Below are 27,797 nucleotides of genomic sequence, written 5' to 3' on the forward strand. Positions count from 1 at the left end.
CAATCAATTTATACCACAATGAATACACAGGAGACAAAGACAAGCCCTGCTGTTTGTCTCTCTGCCCTGTATCCTCATAAAGGGAATCCTTTGACATAATGTGCCAAATGCATGTGACGGAAAAATCTGTTGCTTCTTTTCAAATACGTCACAGTGTTACCGCCAATATCACTGAGCCATGGTTGATGAAAGTAATCGTTGCCAGTTCACTTCAGTTAACCTGCACCAGTGTACTACTTTGTGATATATGCACAGTATTATATTATTGAAAAGTACTGATGCTCTGTTCTCTGCAATCCTTTAATACTATCTGATGTTGTCTTTGATTTCTACAACCGATGATGATCATTTCATCAGCTGCGGAGCGCTCCGAGGAGCGTGCAGTCGCTTCCCTAAACTTTGTCTCAATCAGAGACCAGAGTCCCAAACAGGGTTTCATGTCTGTCAGACGGTCTGAAGGGGATACTATCAGCAGAGCAATAACATTCAGAGTAATAACATTAGTAGTAGGTTAATGCACAGCAGACTATAAGGCAGATATTATGACTTTATTCTCATTAAGCTGCAATGTTAATCTCAGAATGTATTACAACTTTTGTCCTCAAAATATTACAACTTTATTCTCGAGTTCTCAGAGAACACAGACATGTGGGACATGTTTTGAATGTGCAGAATGTTTGAACATGAGCAGAAATTTTGTTGAAACATATATGAGCTATTAAAGTCCAGGGGTTTATAAATGGATTCAAATGAATTGATGTAGGCTATTATTGACATGAAGAATAAGTGCCACATGCACATTTCAAGATGTTACTTCCCCAAACAAAAGACAAGTGTAATTCATCAAAGGTTTAAAGGTTTACATGTGTTGACTCAACAGCAACAATATTTAATGAGAAAAGTTGATCTACAGGAGAATACATATTTGATAATAGAGCAATAGAAAAAGAGCCTTACTGCACTATATTCCATTATATTTTTATATACTGTCACCTGCTGCCTGAATTTTGTGTTTTCCTTTACATAAATAAAGACATTTACACCTTAAATGTATGCATACAAAATCATCAGAATGCAGGAAATTAAGGGTTTGACACTACCAAGCTAACCCCAAGGCCCCCCACTTAACATTATCCATTAAAAGATACAAATTCTGGACCTCACTAATTTCTAAACTCTGCCAACGGCGCTGGTAATAGGGTTACCAACTTCCACTAGTAGAAATAATAATAATAGTATAGTATAGTATAGTATAGTATAATAGTAACTCGTGTTTGATTGTGTGTCAGATTTCAAACACAAGACTTTCAACCAGGAGACCACAATTTGTGTCCCGTGTGAAACTAAAAGTAATTTTGGTTTATTTTGCAACGTCAGTCTTTAGTTACATGACTCATTGGTATCGTCAATCCTGTGTCACGTGAGTTGCTAGTCAGTGAAATTAATGTCAACCACGACCGTTTCCTAACCCTATCTAAGTGGTTGTGTTGCCTAAACCTAACTTCCTGTGAAAAGGGAAGTTTATTTTGAAAGGACACAAGCGTATATGGAATGTGTTGGTCTGTGGCTGTGAGGGCCAGACTGGCTCATGCCGGGGTTATACATTTAAACTCAATAAAGATCTTTATTTAAAAAAAGGAAAAAAGACCGGCCCTCACAAAACCGGCCCACCAGGAAAATTCCTAAGCTTCCCAATAGAGTGCTTAAATCATTGTATAAACCTTTAAAACTATAAGTCATAGAAAGTATCTGGGTGAATGAACCTTTAAAACTGTAAGTCATTAGACAGAAAGTATTATTTGGGTAGAATGAACTTTTATTTTTAAACATAATGTTCATGCCGGTCTCGGCAGATGGCCGCCCGCCCTGCGCCCGGTTCTGCTCCAGGTTTCTTCCCAGTAATCGGGGAGTTTTTCCTGGCCACAGTGCGCTTGGTGGATCCTGTTGGGTCTCTAAACTATGGTGTACGGTCATAGACCTGCTCTATATATAAAGCGTCTTGAGATAACTTCTGTTGTGATTTGACGCTATACAAAAATAAATTGATTTGATTTGATTTGATTTGATTCCTAGTTTCCTGTTAACATACAGTGAGAGTTGGGTGCTTTTTCTTTTGTAAAACAAGCCTCATCCTGAGCTTCCTGTTAAGAAATAGTTACTCTATGGGGCTTTTATTTTGAAGGGGGGGCAGGAAAATCTGACATAGATAGGTAGCCAATGAAGGGAAGCTAAAACTGGTGTAATATACATATTACAAAAAATGACTTCATTACTCTACCAATAAAGATTCATCACTTGACATGACTGTCTGAGTCATTCCACTCGAACATAAAATAAGCAGGTTGTGCAACAAACTGGCAACCATTTGTTGTGAAGTGAATGACTGCAATGGGATGGGGGCGAGACAATGCGACATCTAGTGGCTGAATGTCATCAATGTTCATTCTTCTGCAGTCTGACATATATTCAAAGACTTTGTGGGGATTATTTTAAAACGTATTCATCAATTATTTGTGCTGTTATGGTTATTGAAAATAACACACTTATTCATTCACTTCTACTCTAGCTTCTACACCGCTGCTCCTTTTCTTGAAAAAGCTAAATCTCGTCTGCTTCACACAAAAATTTGAAGGGGCATGACTTCACATGAAAAGTCTACTGTATATCCACAGTGCAGATTAATTTAAAGAACATAGATAACTAGAATGGCACTCAGAGAGTGCAGACCTCCGCCAACGCGTGACGTTAAAAACAGATCACAGCTCACAGCTGGCGGTACCGTGAGGTGATCGGCTTGTTATTAACACCGTGTGTTTCCGTGTAGCATATTGGCGGATGCCTCTCTCATTCAGCAGCCTTGTTATGTCTGTATAACGTTACACTACGCTGTCTCTCATCCGGTCATCCACATTGTTTTCTTTCTCACCGCGGACGACCAGCGGCTTCCGCACACACGTGTTATACCCTGTGGTTTTAATGCTCAGGCTGATCGGAATCCTTAAAAACATTCCTGAATCCGGATCATGATCTGGATCGCCACCAAAATCTAATGGATTGTTCATTGTGCCACACCCCAACCCTCCAAAAATTTTCATTCAAATCCATCACAGACTTTTGGAGTAATCCTGCTAACAGACAAACAAACAAACCAACGCTGGTGAAAACATAACCTCCTTCCTAGGCCTTCGGCCTTGGCGGAGGTAATAAAGCCAGACCACACAGACACACACACACACACACAGAGAGAGAGAGATCAGCAACATTTGGGCCTGATCATCATTATCCCTTTTTGTTCTGAAATGGTCATATGAAAGATTAAGTCTACCTACATGTTTCCATGGAAGGTAAAATAGCCCATAAATCTCAGCTAAGATAACTAGCCTCTATTAACCTCCTGACTGAGGACAGGGCTGGGGCTTTCTGACTTTTATTTTTAAAGAATTATGAGATTTTCCTCTGCATCTAGACCTGGAGATATCAAATGGAATTCAGTGTTTTGTTATTAACTATAACCTGTGATAGTGGTGGCTCACAGCCAGAAGATTCACACAGCTCTGCTTTACCAATATTAAATAGGATGTTATGCTATCACAAGTCACAGCTAGCCAGCAAGCCAGAAGGCTAAACAACCGGATTGAGGGATGGTTACTGACTGTAGCTGGTACTACCCAACTATACCTAGCAAAGCAAACTATGCCTATACGTTTCTCTATAACTGTATTTAACTTTCACACGATTGAAAAAGGGCTTCATGCTGATTAATGGTATTTTACGAGTTGGGAGTGAGAATGTGTTGCAAATACCGTCGCTTGGTCAGTGTTCCTCGGCACCGGAGACCAATTCACGGGGTACTCCTCTTGCTTTACTTTTGGACGTGTCAGGGACGGCGTGTCAAAATACGCTTGTTACATGCATAGTGCCCTTTCAAAATAAACTTCACCGGAAGTTAGGTTTAGGAAACACAACCACTTAGTTAGGGTTAGGAAACGCTCTTGGTTGACGTTGACTTCACTGACTAGCGACTCACCGGGCTGACAATACCGATGAGTCACATGACTAACAACTGATGTGACAAAATAACTCAACGTTACTTTTGTTTCAAACGAGACACCAACAGTGGTCTCCTGGTTGAAGGTCTTGTGTTTGTTGTCTTGTCGTGTAAAGTGTTGTGTGTGTCTTCCTCCCCTGGACATAAAAAGAGAGTTCTACTTGACTTTCTGTTCTTTTTAGCGGTAAAAAAAGAGAGACTGTACATAAGAAACTGTCTGTATGATACTCAGATCCTTCATGAACAAAGTAGGACTAGGGCAGGGGTCGGCAACCTTTACTATCAAAAGAGCCATTTTAGGCAAAAACTAAAAAAAACTAAAATCTGTCTGGAGCAGCAAAACATTTGAGCATTGTGATGAAGGTAACACAGTTTAAAGTCTAAGTATATAGTATATAAGTCTAATGCAGTGAGGGCCAAAGTGCAAATTGAGGGAAAAACAATCTGAGATTTACAGAATAAAGTCATAACTTAAAAAGAAAAAAAGTCGTAATATTACGAGAAAAAAGTCATAACTTTACGAGAAAAAAAGTCGTAATATTGTGAGAATAAAGTCATAACTTAACGAGAAAAAAGAAAATAGCACGTAAAATTACTACTTTATAATATTATGACATTATTCTCATAATATTCCGACTTTCTTTTCTCGTAAACTTCTGACTTAATTCTCATAATATCACTTTATTCTCGAAATCTTAGATTTACGTTCTTTCCCTCAATGTGACCCTAATACTCTGTCGTACCGTCGTACCATAGACCTACAACAATGATACATAAAAATGAAAATGTAAACAAAGAACAGTTATTCATTTCCATTTTTAAAAATCCTCAGGGAGCCACTGGAGAGGAGCTAAAAAGCTGCAGGTTGCAGACCCCTGGTTTAGGGCAAGCCACGTAGTCAAGCCCATTTTTGTTCATCCGAAAAAAGCTGGAAAATCTAAACTTGAAGTCAAATGAATTTCTACATTTCCTTTTTACACCGGTGTGATTTTCTTTCTCTTTTAGCTGTGTCTTTGTTGTTGCCATTGTTATATGCTGCTGAGGCTCTTCTCCACCAGAGATGAAAATTATTGTTTTAATGATATTGTCCAACTGAATTATTCTAAACTACTTCTAAGCTTTGGAAACACCATTAACCTAACCAACATGCCAATATTGAAGACTGAACTGGGTTGCGCAGGAATAAAAGAGAGGAGGGAGAAAGAGGGAGGGCAGGATAAAATAGTTGCCAATTTGTTTGCTGTGTGCTGGAACTGTACTAGACTTCTTTCTGAAGCGCCTGACAAGCAGGTGAGATCAAAGTCATGGGGACAAAAGAGGCTCAGCAGCGATTTGTCAGGAGACGAGAGGCAGCGGCTGGGTTCAGCCCTCTGATCACCGCCTCACCAAAGAAATCTGTCCATGAGAAAAAGTACAGCAGAAAGGGTTCAAAGGTCATTTTGATTTGCTCTGGATTACTGGTACCTCCTTTTTCCTCAGCTAAAGGGGGGGGGGGGGTAAGAAAAGAACCTGGCTAATAACCTTTGTATTATTGCAGAAAAGAAACCCTTTTGTGCCAAGAGGGTTTTTTGGGGTGGTGGTGGTGGTGGTGGGGGGGATTTTGGGGAGGTCAATTAAAAAAGGAGCCCTGCAATTCTTTCTTTCATTCATGCCTGAAGGAGAGAAAAAAGGGAAAGTTAAAATGTATGCTTTGGGGTTTTGTCTCAGAGCACTTCATGTGGCTGGGTTTGGATTCATTTGTCAAGTGGACGATGGCAAAAGGATGGAAATATTTCAGTTGGGTAAATAATCGAGAATTGGCCGAGCTTTTTCTCTTGCATTTTCTTCTAAACACAGGTGTGAATACTTCCTAAAAATGCATCGAGGACGCGCTGGGATCCGATCGCTCCGGCCACGTCGTGGAGGCGGTCAGGAATGCGAGTGTGCAGTGTAATGTGAACTCGAATGGCTCCCCGGCCACATTGAAGGACCAATTAGTCAACTCTGTATTGTGTAGATAGCAGAACAAAGCTCGGAAACACAGTTGATTTGCCTCTGCCAAATAAGTCGGACGAGGTTCTGAAGTCTGTACCCCGAGCCGAGGCATCAAACGGCTGCTGCTGCGAGCCTCCTCTCTCACTCGATGGCTGAGAACACTTTTCTTTTTTTTTTGGTTTAGCTGTGGTTGAAGCGAGCAGGGAATCTAATACAAGTGATCTCTCGAGATGCGTTTGATGATCGTGTCCAGCACATCTGTGAGAGCATGGAAAGAAGATGCAACCCACCGCTGAACATATAAGGATTGGACTTTTCCATTAAGGACTCCTGAGCTACGTGGTTCTGAGGTCACAAATGGGGCTAACCCCTAACCCTTCAGAAGAGGGGACCAAGCCATCCTGCTCAAATGCATCTCCATGTTAAGATCTAAATGAGGCCTGAAGTTTTGATTTAGCTCTGTTTCACTGGCATCTTCGAAAATTACAAACAACAAACGTATCCTAATGTGTAGAGGAAGATGTGAGTGTGTGTGCACGAGCGCCTCACAAATTGAGAGCGTTTGCCCTGCTTATTGCTGGGACGCTTTGTGGGCGGCGCGGAGGGGAGCGTAATTAAAATAGTTTCTGAGAGAAACAGCAAGCCACATCTGAGGTTCCACCCTCTTCCAGCATTTAACCACATCAAGAGCGTCTCACTTAGAAACGGCCACCAGAACGACCGCCGTTACACACACGGCCCCGGCTGATGTTTCGGTGTGTTGTCTGACTCGCGAGGGGTCTCTGAGCGCATACATACACGCGCACACATTTGTAATTAAAAAGAGAGCTGCCTTTTTTCTGATCATCGGGGGTAAATAAAGTGACAGAGGCAGCTAGCCGGTGATGTATGGGAGGGGAAGACAAATTAACCGTCGACTCTCTGGGGGATTCTCAGGCAAGAGGCCCTCGTAGCAGCGGTGGAGCAGCGCCAAAGGGCAGAGAGATTTGTAGATGATGGTGCTAATTACCAGAATGCAAACCATAATGCGACCAAGATGGAAGCAATTTAGGCAGTAGTCATTTAGCCTGCTGCTCTTCCGCCCACCGGCTGCTGCCTAGCCAGAGCCGGGGCATTAGGGATGGGAAAAAAGTCTGGGACAAAAATCCATTGCTCGGGTGGAGGATGAAGAATTAAGGCACAGACAGAGAGGGTTCTGGTGGCGTGAGGAGCACATGGAGAGACTTCATTCATTTGTCTTTCTGTCTTAACTTGAACAGAAAACGACCCCTCAGCGTCAGCGGGGCAATGCTTACAGGTCAGGAGGAGGAAGGGGCATCTAAATACTTTAGGAGAAGAGACTTTAAACTGCTGAGCGAAGACGTTTGATTCCCAAGTTAACCCGCAGTGGAGGCGGGTCACCACCTCTGGAAGAACTCTGGATCTCTGCAGGACTGTGCTGCCAGCGAGGAGCTCCGATTCAAGACATATTACAGAAGTAATGACCTCAGCCTCTCCTGATGGGAAAGAAGTCTGGGACACTGTTCACTGTCGCTCGGCAAGCACCTGACGAATGTATCTATACTTCAGGTAGATGCGGACCACCCAAAAGTCAAAGTTCTGAACACTCAGAATGCTTCTTAAGATTTGGAAGGTAAAGTTGTGTCCCACAGTGGCCAAATGGAAATCCTCCAGTGTGAGAGATGAGAGGGGAGAGGCCTAAAAGTCTGAATTCAGTTGACAAAGTTGTAATAAGTTAAGTGTGTTTTTTAAAGGACAGTCCTGTTCCTCACCTGTTGCAGAGCCTGCCTGCAGGCTCAGCCCGCCTGTATAATTTGGGATGTCTAATTGCTCTTTCAGGATATTTCAGAAGAGGAGTTCAGAGGAGAGAGCTGTTCCGCACTCAGCCACTGTGTAATTTTATCCACGCCGCAGTCTCTCACTTCACACAGAGCCGATACCTTTTGCCTACCCCCTTTCCTTTGTATCAATTGGTCGGAGTTCAGCCTATTGTCGCCACAAGCTTCTTTTATATCTGCGCTCCAGCCGGAGCAGAGGCTCTCAGTCAGACCCGCAGGAGGAGGGGGGTTTTCAGCAGCAGCAGCAGCAGCAGAGAGGAGCGGTGGGCGGCTGGTGGAGCTGTCTGTCTGTCTGTACGTCAGCGGAGCGTCTTCTCGGGGCTCGGATGGAGCTCTCCAACGCCGGGGCCCCGACTCTTTAATGGGACCCCCGAGAGCCGGACAAGAGGTTTTTAACATTTTTTTCCACCACTATCGTTGCTCCACGGCCATGCCACAATGCTGACGATCCATGTGCTGGTGTTGTTGCTGAGCCTGCTGGTGGAGCCCGTTAGTCCCCGCGGGGCCCGCTGCGCACAGGGCCAGGCCTGCGACCCCCGGCCGCGGAGGGACGCCGGGGGCCGCGGAGGAGTCTATGAACACCTCGGAGGAGCACCGAGACGAAGGAAACTCTACTGCGCTACCAAATACCATCTACAGATTCATCCTAACGGGAAGATAGATGGATCACTGGAGGAGAACGACCCGTTCAGTGAGTAGTCACTCAACTTTTACGCACAGAGAAGTTCACCTACACAGATATATTAAGATATAGAGGTTCATGTGACACATGTGATAGATTTTATTACAAATGTTTTATGTTTTATGTTTTATTATTTGTTTAAAGAAAGCTTTTTAAAAAAAATAAAAAATAAAAAATAATTAAATTGCAGATTTGTGGAATGAAACGAGACATTAAGTTTATTAATATAGCTTTAAATGTATTAAAAATGTGTAGTATGCATAATATTTGGATGTTATTTATTTGTTTGTGTCATTAGTAAACTCTGACAAGGTGAATCTATCAGAGTTTCACTGTCAGTTACTTCAGCGGAGCGCGTCCGTGATAGGTAGCCTGCGCGCGCGCGCGCGCGCGCGCGTGTGTGTGTGTGTGCGTGTGAAATCATGTCACAGGTTAATCTCTATTGGAAGTGTAGCCTATCAGACACAGTGTAAGATCCAGGCGGGACAAAGGTGATGTCCATTAGAGCCGTGCGTGTGCAGCGTGCACTGGGCCCCTGACTGATCAAGCACTGATTCAAAAAGCCAATAATAATAATAATAATAGGAGAAGGAGGCGGTAAACACAACCGGAAATTAATTTCTTTTATTGGAAGTATGACAAAATGTGTCGTTTTGTTTTACATAAGTTAACTTGTTGTGTTTTAGAACTGCTTACCGAGTGTTGTCAGTGGAGCGATCAATACATCTTTGAAAGACTTTAGAACCATAATGAATCTTCTTAAAACATCCCCGGAGCCACAGAGCAGAGGTTATACAGCTGGTATGTCATCTCACTGTTGTATGTTTCTCTGTATTGCAGGCATCATGGAGATCACGGCGGTGGACGTGGGTGTCGTGGCCATAAAAGGGCTTTTCTCCGGCAGATATCTGGCCATGAACGATAAAGGACGGCTGTATGCCTCGGTGGGTACAGATGTCATCTCGTCATCTAAATGTGTTACCTTCTCTTCAACACATACAGCTCCCCGCTGACGCCGGACCAGAGGCAGCAGCTTAAAGGCCTCAAATATGACAACGGTTTTAATGTTGTAACATCACATGTTGCTCTGGCCTGAATTATTGTTTTATGGCTGATAGCAGTGGCAGAGGTTGTGGGAGATGAGTGCAATGCAAACACTCACAGCGTCTTTGAGAGGTTGAATCAAAAACATACGGCAAGCCTCAAATATAACAAAGGTTTTAATGCGGTAACATTACAGTGTCGCTCTGGCCTGAATTATTGTTTTATGGCTGATAGCAGTGGCAGAGGTTGTGGGAGATGAGTGCAATGCAAACACTCACAGCGTCTTTGAGAGGTTGAATCAAAAACATACGGTAAGCCGCATGACAAACGTGGCTCACTGGTTCTTTCTTTCTCATCTCCCCAGGAAGTGTTCAACAAAGAGTGTGAATTTGTGGAGCGGATCCACGAGTTGGGGTACAACACCTACGCGTCCCGCCACCATTCCACTGAGCAGGCGCTGCCGGGTGGGGGCAGCGGCAGCAAGCGGCGGGCCAGCGCTAAGCGCCAGTGGTACGTTTCCATTAACGGCAAAGGCCGGCCACGGCGAGGCTTTAAAACCCGGAGCACGGACAAAGCGTCGCTGTTCCTGCCTCGGGTGCTGGGCAACAAGGACCACGAGATGGTGAGGCGGCTGAGAGACAGTCAGAGCGCACAGCACCACCACCACCACACGCATCACCACAGTGGCCGAGGCGACCGCCGCAGACGGCGACATCGCGCCAGGAAAGGCCGGGGCAGACGGTCAGATGACTGAGCAGACTTTTTAGATGGGAGCTGACCCCACGGCACCTCTGACTCGTCCAAACATGCACCCCCGGATCTCGGCACATGCTGCAGCCTGATTGCAGCGGAGGATGTTGGGAGAACGGCTCGGATTCTGCGCTCTGGATTAGCACCAGTTTGTTGTTGTTGTTGATGCACAGAAAACGAACTATAGAAGAAGGAAAGACAGAGCGTTGGGGCACATATATCAAATCTTCCCCTTCAAGAGACTTTGACACACACAGCTGTGTAATTTTCTATTTACTGACGTCCGACTTTTTTTTAAATGCTACTGTTGTGTAAACAAATGTATTAATATAGTTGAAAACTTCCATCGTACTTTGTAAAAAGTTCTACTTTTGTACAAGAAACGATTTCACCATCAATTTCACACTGAGAAAAAAAGCTTTTAAAAGTGCTTCTATTATTGTAAATACAGTATGCACTATGCATGTACAGTGACTTTATAGCTTTTCATTTCACAAACAGTATATTATACAATATTTTGGTCATTTGAAGTGCTAACAAATATGATGAATACCGAAGAGAGGACTTTTATTCAGCAAAGCACTTTTAATGTCAGATTCACATTAAGAGGCAAAGGGAGCTCGGTGTGAGACGGACGTGGTCGGCTGTATTTTTACGTTACAATGTGATAGTCTACTGTCTGTAAACTGAAAGATGTACTTTGTATATTTTTTACTAATGACATGAATATTTATTTGGTGCCTGTGTTGTAAGTTATTGATAATACTATCTCTGCATTTTTACCAGTGTTGCTGTTTGTTTCATAGTTTTTTCTCTCACCACCCTGGTTCCAATATAAAACACAATGGTACTGACCCGAGGAAACAACTGTTCTTTGATTTTGTTCAAACAAGTTTTCGCAGCCAAAGTTTGTCTTCACAGACGTGGAATAATATCCTATCCTCTGTGTTCTTGTGGTTTAGTAGAGATCAGCCGTGGACACGATGCAGCTGAACCCGTGTGTGTGTGTTTTCTTTCACAATGATCGATCTCATCGTGAGCTTCCATGTTGAAATTCTGAAAACGAGGTTTTGATATCACATACTAAGTAAAAATGATACAAACAAAAACACATGTTTTTAACAGCAGGACTTGAACAAAGACATGATGGACTTCTCTACCTTTCCTTAATCACACACGGGACAGGGTTACCACATTTACATTTGATTTAACTGTAAAATAAAAGCTATCATACTGTCAATACATTGGAATGGTCAAACCTGAGGATTATCTCATAGTTTCTTAGTATATTTTAGTATTAAAATACACATATAGTCGAATAATGACTTTTGGGACCATTGAATAGAGAGCAGCCTGCTGTGTAGAGCTGTTGTAAACAGGTGTGGCTGTTAGTTACACTAGGTTAGCTAGGTTTATTACAACTTAGGGGGGTGCACATTTAGAGCTGTAACCCCCCCCTCCCACCTCTTTCTGCCTCTCTCTCTCTCTCTCTACATTTGACATTATCCCTCTCCCCCCGCTGCAGCTCATTTTGTTAAAGTGCTGCACCTGTTGCCGCAAAACGGACCAAGCAGAAACTACAAAGACGGCCATCAATGCAAAATTCGTCACAAGCAGCATTGGGGACTATTTTGGATGTTCAGGTTTTTGCCTTGCCTCGCTCCCATCTATAGGTAGCAGCGTATAAAGCCTTGTCATTCTATACCTGCGGGCTGGGGAGGCTTCCTGTTGCCCGGACAATAGCTCCTCCCAAGGGGGGCCTGGGAAGCGATGTCGCCTGAGACTTTTGGGCTTTTTTTTTTTTTTTTTTTTGAAACACCGACCAAAAAGCCACAGAGTTGATAAACAAGGCAGGCCCTCCTGAAAGCAGAAACTGTGTCATACAAAGTATAACACCTTGCTATGGCTTGTTATGAATGCCAAACTCTAGTATTACTCAACAGGAATGCGGGACTTCAGAGAGGTTATGGGCCTTTTGTGTCTGTTGCACTTAACAACGGTAATCTTCTGATTGTCTCTCTACATGCCCTTTCTGTCCATGACGTCCTACTAAGAGTTACCGGCCGGGCAATAAAAAACACATTCAGCTGTAATATTCGCCGGGCTGAAGGATTCCTTGGAGAGCATTTGGATGTGAATTACATATTACTTAAATCATTGTGAGCCTATCATTCAGAGGGTGAGCCACAGAGGATCCCTTTCCCCACAGCTTCAGTAAGCTGGGACTTAATGGGACACATGTTTGTCCTTCTAGGTGTTCCCTGGAAAATCTGTGTGTTCATGTAAAAGGCCTCTCTAATAAAGCCACCCTTTATAAAGGTTTACAAGTTGTAACTAATGACCTGCCTTATAAGAAATAAATACATTTATAAATAGATTATACAGTTATAAACCATTAATAAGAACACATTGGGGTTGTGAAAAATCATTTTGACTGGACTGGACTGTGTGAAAATGTATCTTCTGGCTACAGAGGATCCGGACCAAAATCTATTCATTAACAACTTATTAAACATTTATTATATATATATATATATATATGTATATATATATATATATGTTATAAATGTATATTTATCAAGGATTCACAATCCTTTTAACCTTAAAAAGATGTTCTTATTAAAGTTATAACTTATAACTGATCTAAAAATGACTATTATAATTCATTAAAGGTCCCATGTTGTAGAAGTGAGTTTTTCATGTCTTTTATATTATAAAGCAGGTTTAAGTGCTATAAAAAATACTGTTAAACTATCAAAACCCTCAATATACGGAGAAACACACACAGCCCGTATTCAGAAATTGTGAGTTTGAAACAAGCCGTTAGGATTTCTGTCCATTTGTGATGTCACAAATATACAATATTTAGACCATCAGGTGGTTTTAAACGTAAATATTCTAAATGCTTCACAGTTTATTTCCTGTTGCAGTGTATGTAAATGACATCAGCTGACAGGAAGTAAACATGGACCCAAACTGTTGCCTAGCAACGCAATTCTGTTGAAATGCACTAAAACGGAGCGTTTCAGGCAGAGGGTGAATACAGATATTCAGGCAGACAGTATGAGGAAAATAAAAGGTTTTTTTTAACATTAGAGCATGTAAATATGTTCTAGCAGAAACACAAAATACAAGTATGAACCTGAAAATGTGCATGATTTGGGACCTTTAATGAAGTTGTTATTTACAACTTATAACCCCTTTAAAAGGAGTGCCTTAATGGAAAGAGGTACTTTTTTCTTAATCTGACTTTTCTTTAAGTGCACACACCTTTTACACAAATGACTACAGGGTGTTTGTTATGCTGTCATCATCATGTTACACGTGTATTACAAGTAGACTTGCTCTCTGCTGGTACTGAATGTTGCAAATGGGACTTTTTAAGCAGTCTTCTTACAAAGATGTGACACAGCACTGAGGACAGTTTGTTCATTTAGTTATTATTTATTAGGTTTAAACATAAACATGGTCCCTGAATGCAGTACAGAAGTGTTCACTTGTAAACAGTGACCCCTAGAGGCAGATAGCTGCCTCTCTACCAGACACCAGTGGTCCGTTGCCTCATGTAAATGTGCATGTGATTTGACCATGCAGTCTCAGTTTGGCAGAGCTGCTCAGTGCCTTCTGCAGGAAGCCTGCAGCCAGTAAAAACAGGAAATATCCAACCATTTCAGACTTTTTAGTAGTATTAAAAAAAAGCAAAGGACATAAAGTGTTATTCTTCATGCCCAAAGTGATGTTTCAACACATATCAGAATGTTCATCTTTTCACCAACAGAATGAAAAGTTTTCAAAAGCTCAGCTGAAGGACACCACTTTAAAGATCCCATATAGTAAAAAGGGAGATTTTCATGTCTTTGTATATTATAAGGCAGGTTTAAGTGCTATATAAATACTGTTAAACTATTAAAACGCTAGACCGTTAGGATTTCTGTCCATTTGTGATGTCACAAATATACAATATTTAGACCATTAGGGGGTTTTAAAAATAAACATTCTAAATACGTCCCAGTTATTTCCTGTTGCAGTGTATGTGAATGACATCACCTGAAAGTAAGTAAACATGGACCCAAACTGTTGCCTAGCAACGCAATTCCGTTGAAATGCACTAAAACGAAGCGTTTCAGACAGAAGGTGAATAAAGGTATATTCAGGCAGACAGTATAAGGAAAATAAAGTTTTTTTAACATTACAGCATGGGAACATGTTCTTGTAGAAACACAAAATACAAGTATGAACCTGAAAATGAGCACGATATGGGACCTTTAAACCATAGTTGAACACAGTTACAAACACGTTTGACATATTTACCCCAATCATCTGAATATTTAGAAAAAAAAGCTACTTAAATGTTTTGCTTTTAAAAACTAAACATAAGCCTGGATGAGAAATTATTCTACAGAAGTCCTTCGAAAGACAGTATGTGGCAATAAAAGCTAAGCATTTTATTCAGGGAATTACGTAATGTAGACAAATTCATCGGTACAAGTCACTTAGCGAATCCAGTCTGGCAGCAGTTCAGTGACAGCTGTCTAGCTGGCCGGCATCCAGCTGTACTGTGCCAACAATATCAGAGGAAATGTCTCTCTTCCTCTGTTTGGATACACAGAACATGACACTGGATATACATATTACACAGGTAGCACACCTTTTCACACCTTACAGACATGTGTGACATGAATTCCGGCTGATATCTGAACAGATTAATGTTTAGTGTCTCATACATTAGATGGTTAGACTATATTAGCTGGTTATTACTGCAGCATATATGCAAGGAATAAAAAGGGGAATAAGGGAAAGAATTATAGTTTGAATTTTTCCAGAATAATGACTAAATTAAGTTTCCATGAACACAACATTCAGAAGATGAACTCACTTTCTGTGCACTGTATGTACACTTTATGTACACCACTTTTTTTTCTGAGGGTCTTCCAGCTTTTAAAGGTCCCATATCGTGCTCATGTTCAGGTTTATACTTGTATTTTGTGTTCCCATGCTGTAATGTTAAAAAAAAACTTTATTTTCCTCATATTGTCTGCCTGAACATACCTGTATTCACCCTCTTTCTGAAACGCTCTGTTTTAGTGCATTTCAACGGAATTGCAACGGAATTGCGTTGATAGGCAACAGTTTGGGTCCATGTTTTACTTCCTGTGAGCTGATGTTATTCACATACACTGCAACAAGAAATAAACTGGGACACATTTAGAATGTTTACGTTTAAAACCGTGTAATGGTCTAAATATTGTATATTTGTGACATCACAAATGGACAGAAATCCTTGTTTCAAACGCACAATTTCTGAATACGGGCTGTGTGTGTTTCTCCATATAGTGAGCGTTTTGATAGTTTAACAGTATTTATAAAGCACCTAAACCGGCTTTATAATATAAAAATCTCACTTTTTACAATATGGGACCTTTAAGGTTGATTTTTGGTTGAAAAAATGCTCGGGCCCAGCAAAAAGACAAAGGGAGACTGTGCTGTGCCTGGGTCAACACAAGCATGGTTTCCATAGTTATAATCAGTGATAATTCTTTTTGATTGAAAGTAAAATAAAAAAGCAATGTCGTTGTCCTGTGTTCATGAATTATAAAGAAGATGCAGTGCATAGCTTTGGAAGTGTTGAATAAACAAGTCAGTGAACGAATGCTTGTGTTGAATGTTGAGACATTTTAGGATCTGAATTGCAGCTGTCACCCAGTGAAATCTAAAACCTCTTTCCCTCAGCATAATTCATTGCGTACATGCAACCTAAAACCACAATGGCTTCAGTACAACATAAACAAAATATAAAGCTGTACATACTGTAACTTACAAAACCCAGCGTGACTGGAGAGAAACACCTCAACTTAATGTTATTTTAAAGTGTTAATAGGAGATTACAGAACCATGGACAGCAACAGAACAGGACTTGCTGGTCTGGTCGGCACACAAACGTCTTCAGGTCCTCACTTACAGGAACACTCTGAACCGCCCGGCTCAGATTCTAGAGGTCCAGTGTTGCGTCGGTCATTCTGGAGATCCTGTGGTCAACCAGTGGTTGTGTCTAGAAGGTAACCCGCAAATTGCAAAAACTCTCACAAGACTCGCTGCCCGACGACCTATCCTTACCTAAACTATTCAAGGTCAATGCCTAACCTTAACTGTTCAAGGTCAGTGCCTAACCTAAACTATTCAAGGTCAATGCCTAACCTTAACTATTCAAGGTCAATATTAAAGGTCAGTTCCTAACCTTAACTATTCAAGGTCAATATTAAAGGTCAGTACCTAACCTTAACTATTCAATGTCAGTATTCAAGGTCAGTGCCTAACCTTAACTATTCAAGGTCAATGCCTAACCTAAACTAGGCAAGGTCAGTTCCTAACCTTAACCATTCAAGATCAATGCCTAACCTTAACTATTCAAGATCAATGCCTAACCTAAACCATTCAAGATCAATGCCTAACCTTAACTATTCAAGATCAATGCCTAACCTAAACTATTCAAGGTCAATGCCTAACCTTAACTATTCAAGGTCAATACCTAACCTTAACTATTTAAGGTCAATGCCTAAGCTTACCTCTTCAAGGTCAATGCCTAACCTTAACTATTCAAGGCCAATGCCTAACCTTAAGCATCTTGCGCAAGTTTCACAATCAGTTGTCTTGAAGGTCTAGCAGTCCATTAGCCCATAAGGTCCTGAGGGTCTAGCGGCCCATAAGTTCTCTTTCCAGTGGTCCAGTGGTCAGTAAGTAGTTCTGGGGGTCCAGTTGTCAATAAGTTGGTCAGTATGTTGTTCTGGAGCTTGATGAGTCCATCAGTTGTCCTGGAGGTCCAGTGGTCAATAAGTTGTTCTGGAGATTCTGTTATCAATAAGTTGTTCTGGAGGTTCAGTGGTCAATAAGTTGTTCTGGAGGTCTAGTGGTCAATACTTTGTTCTGGACGTTCAGCGGTCAATAAGTTGTTCTGGAGGTCCAGTAGTCCATCAGTTGTCCTGGAGGTCCAGTGGTCAATAAGTTGTTCTGGACGTTCAGCGGTCAATAAGTTGTTCTGGAGGTCCAGTGTTCAATAAGTTGTTCTGAAGATCCAGGAGTCCATAAGTTGTCCTGGAGGTCCAGTGGTCAATAAATTGTTCTTGAGGTCCAGGAGTCCATCAGTTGTCCTGGAGGTCCAGTGGTCCACGAGTTGGCCTGGAGGTCGATTGGTTTTATATGATGGCCCTTTTCTGGTCCTTGACAGCCTCCCTGGAGGTTTGATGGACTACTGGGTCCAGACTGGGTCCTGTTGGACCTGACTGGTATGTCAGCCATTTTTGGGGTTTTGATAGTTATCAACCTAGGCGCCTCGACACCACGGGATTGTCTCTAAGATCTGACTGCATTCATGGAGCCATTTGGCAGCACACAAAGAAACAACGTCGACCGTACATTGAGGATCAGCCAAATGTGAACGTGAGAAAACGTTTCATGCGTGGTCAATGAGGAGCAGGACCGAGCCACCCCAGAGATCAAAGGACTCTGTCTCTGGGGGTGACAGACAGGGAAGACCTTTAGTGCTCCAACATAGAGATACATAATAGGACACTCGACAGGGAGGGTAAATGGTAGCGCTTGACATATATTGCAGGGATAATAGCATTGATGAAATGGTGAAATAAAGGGAGGGGGAGCCATTTAGTTTGCTTTATTTCAATCGACATCAAAAGCAATGCACCAGTGCATCGGAATGACACACATCAAAGGCACGCTGCCATGACACCAGTTAGTTATTATAATCTAACAACAAATCATTTAACAAAAAAACATAGTATTTCAGAGACGCATTTGAGTTTTGCTGTCTTAAAAGGTCCCATATCATGCTCATTTTCAGGTTCATACTTGTATTTTGTGTTTCTACTAGAACAGGTTTACATGCTGTAATGTTAAAAAAAAAAAATTATTTTCCTCATAAATGTCTGCCTGAGTATACCTGTATTTACCCTCTGTCTGAAACGCTCCATTTTAGTGCATGCAACGGAATTGCAACGGAATTGCAATGGAATTGCATTGCCAGGCAACAGCTTGGTTCCATGTTTACTTCCTGTCAGCTGATGTTATTTGTATACACTGCAACAGGATATAAACTGGGACACATTTAGAATGTTTATGTTTAAAATCGTGTAATGGTCTAAATATTGTATATTTGTGACATCACAAATGGACAGAAATCCTAACGGCTTGTTTCAAACACACAATTTCTGAATACGGGCTGCGTGTATTTCTCCGTATAGTAAGCTTTTTGATAGTTTAACAGTATTTATATATAGCACTTAAACCTGCTTTATAGTATAAAAGACCTGAAAATTTCACTTTTTACAATATGGGACCTTTAAAACAATTATAATGCACCAAACTGAAAGTCCAATGGTGGCATCTGCAAATAAAATGGTGAGCTCGCTGGGTTTCCCTGTGTGAGCCATCAACAATGTCCCTGGATATGAAACAGAAAAGGGCAAGCTTTTAGAGCAGAAAAGAAACATACAATCAAATAATAAGAATACACAAAAAAACTAACTTTAGGGTGTAATGAAATAACATTTACAACACACCACCAGGCTAAAATCATTTGTGAGGACTAAAAATGTCAAGAGTTCCAGGTTTCTAATGGGACTCTTTCTTCAGCAGGAGGATGTACTGTATGTTTATTTTATTTTATTACAAGAACACATATTGCAGTTCACAAACTGGACAAGTGATTCAGTTGTCACGTCAGAGCTGTGTAAAGTTTGGGCCAACAATGACAACCATACTTAAATTCTCTATTTAGTCTTGCCATTGTTTTCTCTGAGGGCCGGAACGTGATTTCCCTTCTACCAGTCTTAAGTTAGCGCGTTTTTCATTTGGTTGAATTGGACCTGTGTTTTTTCCTGTTATTGTTCATTTATAGAACTGTCTCCTGTCTCGACACCACCGCCTGTTAACTTGGCCGTTTCCTATTTTACATCCTCCCATACATAAATTATGATATTCTGCTGCTGATAATGATCACACAAAGAAGTTTTTTTTTATCATAATAACGCCTTTATTCATGTCTTTTCTACAAACTTGTGTGACTTATTTTCTCTCAGATAACACACACAGCTATTATTTCACTCTGTTTTGGTTGCGTCCTGATTGTTAAAACTTAGTTTGTTAAGATTTTCTCTCCTAAGTGTGGAACTGTGATGTAATGTGTCTGCAGGTATAAATATAGAGGCATGGCTGCGCGGCGTCCATGCAGATCAATGTCGCTCCGGAGCTGCAGTAAGCCAGTGCGCCTGTCGGTCTGGGAATGAGCGACACTTCCACACGCTCCGCTCCGCCGCGCTCCGCTCCGCCGCGCTGCCGCTGCTGCCGCCGCCGCGTCCGCTGCTGCTGCTGCCGCTACTGTTTCGTCTTATTCTCGCTTCATTGGAAAGGCAAACGCCGGGAGGCTGCTTTCAGAGCCCGACCCGGGATGGGCTCTCTGGCGGCCCTGAGGACCGTCCTGGTCCTGGGCCTGGTGACCGGACTGGCGGGAGGCGCCCCCAGCCTGAACGTCACGGCGGACCGCCTGGAGGCCCTGTACTCCCGGTCCCTGGCGCGGATCCCGGGGGAGAAGCGGGAGGAGGTGAGCCGGGACGGAGACTACCTCCTGGGCATCAAGAGGCTGAGACGCCTCTACTGCAACGTGGGAATCGGCTTTCACATTCAGGTGTTACCGGACGGGAAAATAACGGGAGTACACAACGAAAACCGACACAGTAAGTTTGTTAAATTTATTTATTAATTTGATATTAAAGCAGCTGATTATTTATTTTATTTCCTCACTTTTGACGCTTTTATTGTAACTCTCAGTTTCTCACAGGATGGTTGGTTTTAAACAACAAGAACAACAAAGTTACTAACAAAGCTGATAAATTATTTTTTTATACGCTTTGAATATATAAAGTAATAACTAAAACAATAGCCTATTATTTAGATGTTTCCAGTCACTGACTAAACCACCTGCTGATCCAAACCTTAACTTTTCACTCCAATCAATACTAGACCTATAGATAGATAGATAGATAGATAGATAGATAGATAGATAGATAGATAGATAGTAACTTTATTGATCCCTAGGCAAATTCAAGTTTCCAGCATCACAGTTCCATAGTGCAAAACATGTTAGTAAAAAGGCAGTAAAAAAGTTAGTAGTACAAAGTACAAAAACATATACCGGATATAAAAATACCTATATACCTATAATACTGAGCCTATATGAGCTCCTGCTGCTCCTGGTTTCCAGATGAGGCTATTGATCCAACATCTGGAGGCCTTCCGTAGTGCCTCTGAGCATTATGTGTGCTGGTTCTTTCTAGCCCTGACTTGTGTGTAACCAGAGCTCGCTTGTGATCCAGGCAGCAGCCCAGCCAGCACCTAAAGTTAGGACACAGCGCATAGACCCATCTGTTAAGACAGATTAACCCCAGCAGTCTGGCCAAGACATGGTCATACACCGGGCTCGCATTTGCAGACACGAAGAATAACAAATATCTATTTACCTTTCATGTCAAATCTAATCCCTGTCATCCCGGCTTTGTGAAGTGTGCTCCTACTATCTGAGTGGCATGAAGGGCGAGCTGTGGAATTGACAGGCTGCCTTGGAGAACTTCAAACATGTTGGGGTGTTTTTGTGCTGCCTCTGAACTATTTTGAGACAAGGCATAAAGATTCGAGGAGATACATTACAGAAAAATCTCTGTGAGGAATTCAAGCCACTGTAAAACATTTGTAAAATGATGGCAGGAACAAAGGACACTGCTGTAACCCACCAGCTTGTCAAGGCCAAGTGAGAAACTGCATCAGTAAATGGCACCGCATTTAATGTCATTTACCTCCACAGATGTACAAAAGAATGCAATAATGAGTGATGACTGACCAGATGTTGTTATTTGGTCAGTTGTTGAGTGTTAGCAACCAAACCTCAGAGGAAATATTGGTCTTTTTGTAAGCCACAAATTGTCACATGACATCAAGCTGAATGGTACAGCTCTATTTTTCATCAAATATTCTGAGATATTTTAGTCATGTTTAAGCCCAGTTTTGGGATTCGGTTAGATTACCTTGGTTAAGATCAGGATTTCAGTACTCTACTTGTAAAATTCAGTTTGAATTGACAGTTTGAGTTCACACAGTTCACAATTCTTCACCCCTTTATTGACAAAAATCTACAATGAGATCAGGCTGCCACACCTAACTAAAATGAATGTACTTGTGTTACTGAGCATCACATAGTTGACACACTGCATCACCTGTAAAAGGTTTAAATATGTCAGTGCTCATCAGCATTTATAGCTCCAATCTCAGATAGAAACTGAATCCTACAGCTTTCTGAGTAAACAGCTCATCTTCGGGGACACACGTCCTGTAATGTATGTCAGTGTCTGTGCGGAGCAGCAGGTTTGGTTCCCTCCAGCAGACCGGTGTGTTTGACTGTGTGTGTGTGTGTGTGTGTGTGTGTGTGTGTGTGTGTGTGTGTGTGTGTGTGTGTGTGTGTGTGTGTGTGTGTGCTTTGTTTTTCCCTGCAGGTCTTTTGCAGATCTCTCCGGTGGAGAGAGGAGTGGTGACTCTGCTGGGCGTTCGCAGCAGACTCTTTCTGGCCATGAACCGGCGAGGAAAGCTCTACGGATCTGTGAGTGCACCAACACTGTGACTGACTTACACATACACATACATACACATTAAAGCTAGGGTTGGTGATGCTGAGAAACTAGCCAGAGTGCACTCGATTTGAAAGATTATCCAACTGAAAAACTGAGTCCAGTGTTGCAAACTCTTTTCCAATGAAATTAGCTAGCAGCTCTAGCTCCAAGAGTCCCTGAATCTAGAGAGAACGTCACCAAGTCATCAACATTGACAGTCCGTCCCCTTCAGACCTCCCTCCAAAAGACACTCACCCACAATTATCATAATGAACGTAAACAGGCTCCAAAATTAAGCACCAAATGTGGGTCGATTTAAATCTCAGAAGGCTCTCTGCCACGCTGGTGAGTAAACATTTGTACCAAAATAGTCATGTGATAAAAAACTATGCTCTGTGACACTGAGAGTCTCTACCACATTTTGGTGTCATTTACAGGCGCACTCCTCTGCTCTCTGTGTCGGAGTTTGACACGCACACTAGGGGAGTTACGAGAACCGATACTTCGGTACCGAGTTGATGCCAAAGTTCTGAAAACATTAAAAGTACTCGTTTTTCTACTCAGGGCTGGAGACTAACGGCGTCCCAGGGACGATAGAAAATGTGTTTGGGACGCAGTAAACTCACAACCGACAAGATTTCTTAAAAACTAGAATGTTACAGTAGGATCCTCCCTGCCGTGCCAGACCAGGATCCAATCCCGGGTGAGCAGCACGTTGGGCCGCTGCACCGTAGTCCGGCCTAGGGTCCAACCTGAACAGCTGAGGGGGCGAGGCCCGAGACCTTCCCTGATAATGCTATAATTGTGAATATTGTGCTGATTTCAACACGGAAAGGTGTCATTGATTTACACTGTGATGTGTTCAGGCTCTATTCAGTAACAATTAGTATTGAGCGAAGGTCCCTTTTTTTTTGTCAGAGCATTCGATTTATTAATTGCTGTAGGGATGTAAGGTGAATTTAAACTAATATAACAAAAATATATATATTTGAACAGTACTACCAACCCTACCTTTAAGTCTAAAAGTACTGGAACTGTCATAAAAAATAATCACCATTGTCCCTCCAGATTTTTTCCCAGAAAATATACAGAGGGCATGACCTCGGTGCCGTCGATGTTAGCTTTCAATCGCTGAAACTAAAATGTCTCACGGGAAAATTCCTAAAATCCAGATGGGGTTCAGGAGCAGGTTGCATAAGTGTTAACTAGATGGAGATTTGCACATCACCAACTTAATAATTAAATTAGAATTAAACAAGTTGCACCACTAGTGGCTAGTTCTACGGAAAGAGAAGTTATTACTGAATATTTATTACACGGCTGTGTTGAATACTCGATTCTGATTGGTCAATCACGGCGTTCTGCGGTCTGTAATTTCTTTATAACAGACCGTTGCTATTTATAACAGACCGTTGCTATTTATAACAGACCGTTGCTATTTATAACAGACCGTTGTTATGTATGACAGACCGTTGCTATGGGCGCAGCTCTGATGTCGGACTCTGGCGGACTGTTTTTGTGTCAAAATATTGATTTCTTCAGTAAGTAGCCGTGTAATAAGCGGGATAATGTACAGCGAGCCGGTCATTGTTGTGAAAAAAAGTTATATGGTACACGGTTAACGTATTTGACCTGGCAGTTGTGAAAAATGCTGTTTAATAATGATGTAAACTGGGAAGATTTTTAATTACAATTGACAAAAACAACACAATATATCTCAAATTACAAAAAATATGGTAAATGGTCTTGCATTCATATAGCTCCTTTCTAGTCTTCCGTGACCTGAAACACAAACATTTCTTCATGTATGCAGACGTATGAAAAAATCAATCCTACATGTACAAAGGACTATACTGTAGCATTTACGTATATTGTATGGTTTGTCCCCTGCAACTGGTATTTTCAGATGCAATGTGTAACGGCTCGTGATGCTGCTGTGGAACCCGCTAGTTACAGAAGGACTTGCCTTACACACAAACTTAGTGATGAATTTACGAATACCTGGTGCGACCCAATCCACACCTGATCACCAATGTGTGGACAAATAGAAACTACCTGGTTACCTTCGGCCTAGGAAGAGGTTATGTTTTCACTGGCGTTGGTTTGTTAGTTTGTTTGTTTGTTTGTCTGTTAGCAGGATTACTCCAAAAGTCTGTGATGGATTTGAATGAAATTGTTGTGGGGTGTGGCACAATGAACAATTCATTCGATTTTGATGGCGATCCGGATCATGATCCGGATTCAGGAATTTTTTAAGATTCCGATCAGCCAGAACCTTAAGACCTCTGGGTATAACACATGCGCAGTGTAACTGATGACGCGTTGATGACGCATGACCCCGCCTCTTTCCTTCAGAGACAGAGAGACCGAGAGAGTGGGGGGTGGTGGGGGACACCTGTAGATTTGTCGTTTTTCACATTAAACTCTGTGAAATTACAGTCGAGTTCGACCAAAGCACACTTGGTGATTGTTGGAAAGAGTAACGACGACGGTTTAGGAGAGTTTTATTTTGTTTCTGTCCAGTTTGAATGAAGTGTTTTACGATGCTCCGCTACGTACAGCTGATCTCAACATAAACAAAAATACACGTGGATGATGGCGCAAGCTGAACGGAGGCGGGGGGGGCAATCGTACTCGGGCACCTTGGCGGAGGTCTGCGCTCTCCGATTGCCATTCTAGTTAACAACAAGAGAATGAATGACTAAATTCAATTGTAAAGAGCCTCGTGATTCCCAGCTCACCAGCTATTCTTCCACTCAGTGATCCTGAGTCCTGCCTCACTCACATCATTCATCATTTGATAATCTTACTTTTTATATACAGCTACTGTACAATGGTCTTGTGTGTCTGAAATAAAGCAATTGTTTGATAGTAATCACAACGAACAATACAGACTTACAGTACCCCCCCCCCCCCCCCCCACACACACACACACACACACACACACACACACACACAGAAATGTCACGTCATCTTTGTTTTGTCTCTGCCTTCAAATAATCAGCATTTTCAACTAATCCTGACTGCGCACATCTCCGTCTTTTCTCTTTTCAGTTACACTACAACAACGAGTGTAAGTTCAGAGAGAAGCTCCTCGCCAACAACTACAACGCCTACGAGTCGGCGGTCTACCCGAGGATGTTCATCGGCCTGAGTAAGAACGGCAAAACAAAAAGAGGAAACCGAGTGTCACCCGCCATGACGGTGACACATTTCTTGCCAAGAATCTAGTGGCCTCATAAATAGACTTCACCTCAATATGGAGACAGAGGAGGTGGGGGGTGGGGAGGGGGACTTTGGGGGGACTCCAAACCATGATGCACTTTCACTTATGCAAGTGTACCATATTGCTTTAGCTTTGTATATATTCATTTTTCTTTTTTATTTATGTTTAACATTTATGTTTTTTTGAGGAGGGGGGATGTCTTTTTACTGAGTTTAAGAGGGGATCAAAGATGCTAAACACATAATTTATGTTTTCATTTTTCTAATTTATCAGATATTTGCTGCTACTGAATGATGTTTTTTTCTTTGCAATGATGGAAAAATATGTTTTTGTTTGGTGGTTTGGGTTCAACCAAACAGGACCTTCTTGAGTCTTAGACTAAAAAATAAATGAGGCGTGAGTGTCTTTGGTGTCAGAAGTGGCACTGATTGCCAAAAGCTCCAGCTCCTTTGTGTGGCACTGGAGCCTAATTGAAACAGTATCATCTTACTGCCGGGGAGAGGTGGTGTTGGGGGGGGCGGTGGGGACCTCCACTGGTCTGTTTATAGACCTGCCAGGGGGGGTGAACTCTGAACTTTTCTGCTGTCAATCTCAGGTCAGACCTATCAGACTGCAGATAGAGAGCGGCATCCTCTTTGATATTATTACTGGACTGGAAGGAATCAGTCTGCCTGCTGGGTATGAAGCAGGACGGCTTTGTGCCAGTTGAACACCTTTAAACTAACACGTTATATCTCATTTGTTTAATCTGTACACAAATCACATCTTGTCACCGTGACGTTGGCAGGAAAAAAAGAAGCAAGAAAGCAAATAAGTGGAACCATCCCATGAATGATCTCAGTATCCTGAAGCACGATCTTCCGTCTTTTTTTGAAGGACTTTCTCAGCCTATACGTCAGTGTCATTTACTAAGTGCATTTCCCCCTCCAGTTATTTCCCTGTGCAGTGATGAACAACAACACACTCAGGATAAAATAAGCTCACTTTGTCGAGCGCTAGCCGCCCCCATGCACTAGCTCAGTTTAGTGTACATGTCTCTTCTCTTGTGTTGGTGTCCTCTCCGTCTCTCCATGAGTCTCTCCAGTTGACTACAGCCCAGCTCTGGTGGCCATGTTGTCCTAGTTGCGCCTTGTCACGTTCCAGCTATCTTTACCCTGCGATTTACTTTTAGAAAGGATAATCATGGGAGAAATATTTACAGACAGCTGTTGGACGGTACTATATGCTCGGGCCGGTAACCCTATATTTTTCTTTATATATTTTGTAAATATAACCTCTAAGTAACTGAAGGTGCTGGTATTCCTTTCGGAGGGTGGGGGGGGGGACAGTTTTAAAACCAACAGAGCTGGGTGGAAGTTGCGTTTGATTGGCTCACTTTGGTGCAAATTGATGAATAAATCCACTGATCGTCTACATCCCAGGTCAAAGAAAGGACTGGTGACATTTTACCTGTTTTCTTTTCTTTTTTGTTTCCTTTTTTGCTACGCTCTCCTGTTTTCTTATTCAGTCTTTTATCTTGAAATCTCACTTTCAACATTCCACAAAGCACATATTATTGTAACCAGCCTTGACTCCTGTTTGGGATTGTACTGTTTTTTTCTCTGTTGAGTGAGAGTGCCTGCAGTAGAAGTGATGATGTATCAGCGTGCAGAGGCAGGCCACGCCGACCGAACGCACACGCTAGGTATTAAGTTGCAAATAGCTCAAGCAAATATCATGCAAACTGTCGCTGTGGTGGCTTTAGGCTGTGATTCCTGCAAACCAGCTGTGGATGCGGAGGCCGATCCGAGCCAGGCGGGATCACTACTGTGAGATATGTCAGGTTGTTGTTAGAATAAGTGCAAAAGTCACTGTCTGCTAGTCCAGTAGCATCTCTTGTTAACGTGGGGCTGTTTAAAACTCCTCTGCAACATCTCAGCCGGTCAGCAGCGATGTTCTGCAGGTCTACTGGTGTGTCTGGCGCTCACATTTGTGCTCAGTGTTCTCCGGTATCACTGCTTTGCATGGCGGGCATCATGTTTACAATAGAATCGCTTTCTGCCCTCTGTCACTGACCCAGAGCCAGTCCTCTACTCCGGCTGCTCATTTGGTTATTCAGCTTTAGTCCAAGCAAGACCAATGTAGTTGTTAAAGTTCTTCTTTAACAGCTGTTAAAGGGTCAATTCACCCAAATTACAAAAAAAATATATTTCCTCACCTACCTACCGAGTGGTATCTGGTCCTGCAGATAGTTTTGTTTTTACATGCCCAGGTTTTGAGATATCCTTCTCTAAGACCTCCTTCTTGAAACACTAAAAACAGCATCCCTGTTATGCGGGATAACAATCCGTTTTGACTGGAACTACTTTCTTCTAGATGTTGCTGTGAAGTTATTTAAATGTCATTTTTTTTAATTCTGTAAGCACAACAAGAGATGGATGAAAAAAACAAACTGGTTAAAAAAGACACACTATCTGCATGGCTAGATGGAAGGGAACATTTTTTTTTTTTTTTTTTGCAATTTGAGTGAAGTGACCATTCAAAGTGAGTGGAAATTTGATGATTTTAAAGTGAAATTGGGTGTGTATCT

General features: G+C 42.0%; 2 protein-coding genes and 2 long non-coding RNA genes across 4 annotated transcripts in view; all 4 read left to right on the forward strand.

The window, feature by feature from the left end:
- LOC141760622 (uncharacterized) overlaps positions 1 to 27,797 on the forward strand; it is a 210,709-nt gene that overhangs the window by 52,337 nt on the left and 130,575 nt on the right. The window lies entirely within an intron of this gene.
- LOC141760630 (uncharacterized) overlaps positions 1 to 27,797 on the forward strand; it is a 55,015-nt gene that overhangs the window by 6,863 nt on the left and 20,355 nt on the right. The window lies entirely within an intron of this gene.
- Positions 5,719 to 11,188, forward strand: fgf3 (fibroblast growth factor 3). Its single transcript, XM_074623440.1, has 3 exons — positions 5,719 to 8,551; positions 9,383 to 9,486; positions 9,951 to 11,188. The coding sequence occupies exons 1-3, from the start codon at positions 8,299 to 8,301 to the stop codon at positions 10,338 to 10,340; spliced, it is 747 nt and encodes a 248-aa protein (XP_074479541.1). The 5' UTR covers positions 5,719 to 8,298; the 3' UTR covers positions 10,341 to 11,188.
- fgf4 (fibroblast growth factor 4) lies at positions 19,384 to 25,266 on the forward strand. Its single transcript, XM_074623453.1, has 3 exons — positions 19,384 to 20,079; positions 21,889 to 21,992; positions 25,057 to 25,266. The coding sequence occupies exons 1-3, from the start codon at positions 19,629 to 19,631 to the stop codon at positions 25,231 to 25,233; spliced, it is 732 nt and encodes a 243-aa protein (XP_074479554.1). The 5' UTR covers positions 19,384 to 19,628; the 3' UTR covers positions 25,234 to 25,266.

This window comes from Sebastes fasciatus, chromosome 2 (genome assembly GCF_043250625.1).
Source record: "Sebastes fasciatus isolate fSebFas1 chromosome 2, fSebFas1.pri, whole genome shotgun sequence".
In the NCBI taxonomy this organism is placed as follows: Eukaryota; Metazoa; Chordata; class Actinopteri; order Perciformes; family Sebastidae; genus Sebastes; species Sebastes fasciatus.

Coding starts and splice junctions, on each gene's coding strand:
- fgf3 (XM_074623440.1), top strand. CDS start 8,299: ATGCTGACGATCCATGTGCTGGTGTTGTTGCTGAGCCTGCTGGTGGAG. Junction 8,552..9,382: donor GGAGGAGAACGACCCGTTCA/GTGAGTAGTCAC, acceptor TCTGTATTGCAG/GCATCATGGAGATCACGGCG. Junction 9,487..9,950: donor AAGGACGGCTGTATGCCTCG/GTGGGTACAGAT, acceptor TCATCTCCCCAG/GAAGTGTTCAACAAAGAGTG.
- fgf4 (XM_074623453.1), top strand. CDS start 19,629: ATGAGCGACACTTCCACACGCTCCGCTCCGCCGCGCTCCGCTCCGCCG. Junction 20,080..21,888: donor ACACAACGAAAACCGACACA/GTAAGTTTGTTA, acceptor TTTTCCCTGCAG/GTCTTTTGCAGATCTCTCCG. Junction 21,993..25,056: donor GAGGAAAGCTCTACGGATCT/GTGAGTGCACCA, acceptor TTCTCTTTTCAG/TTACACTACAACAACGAGTG.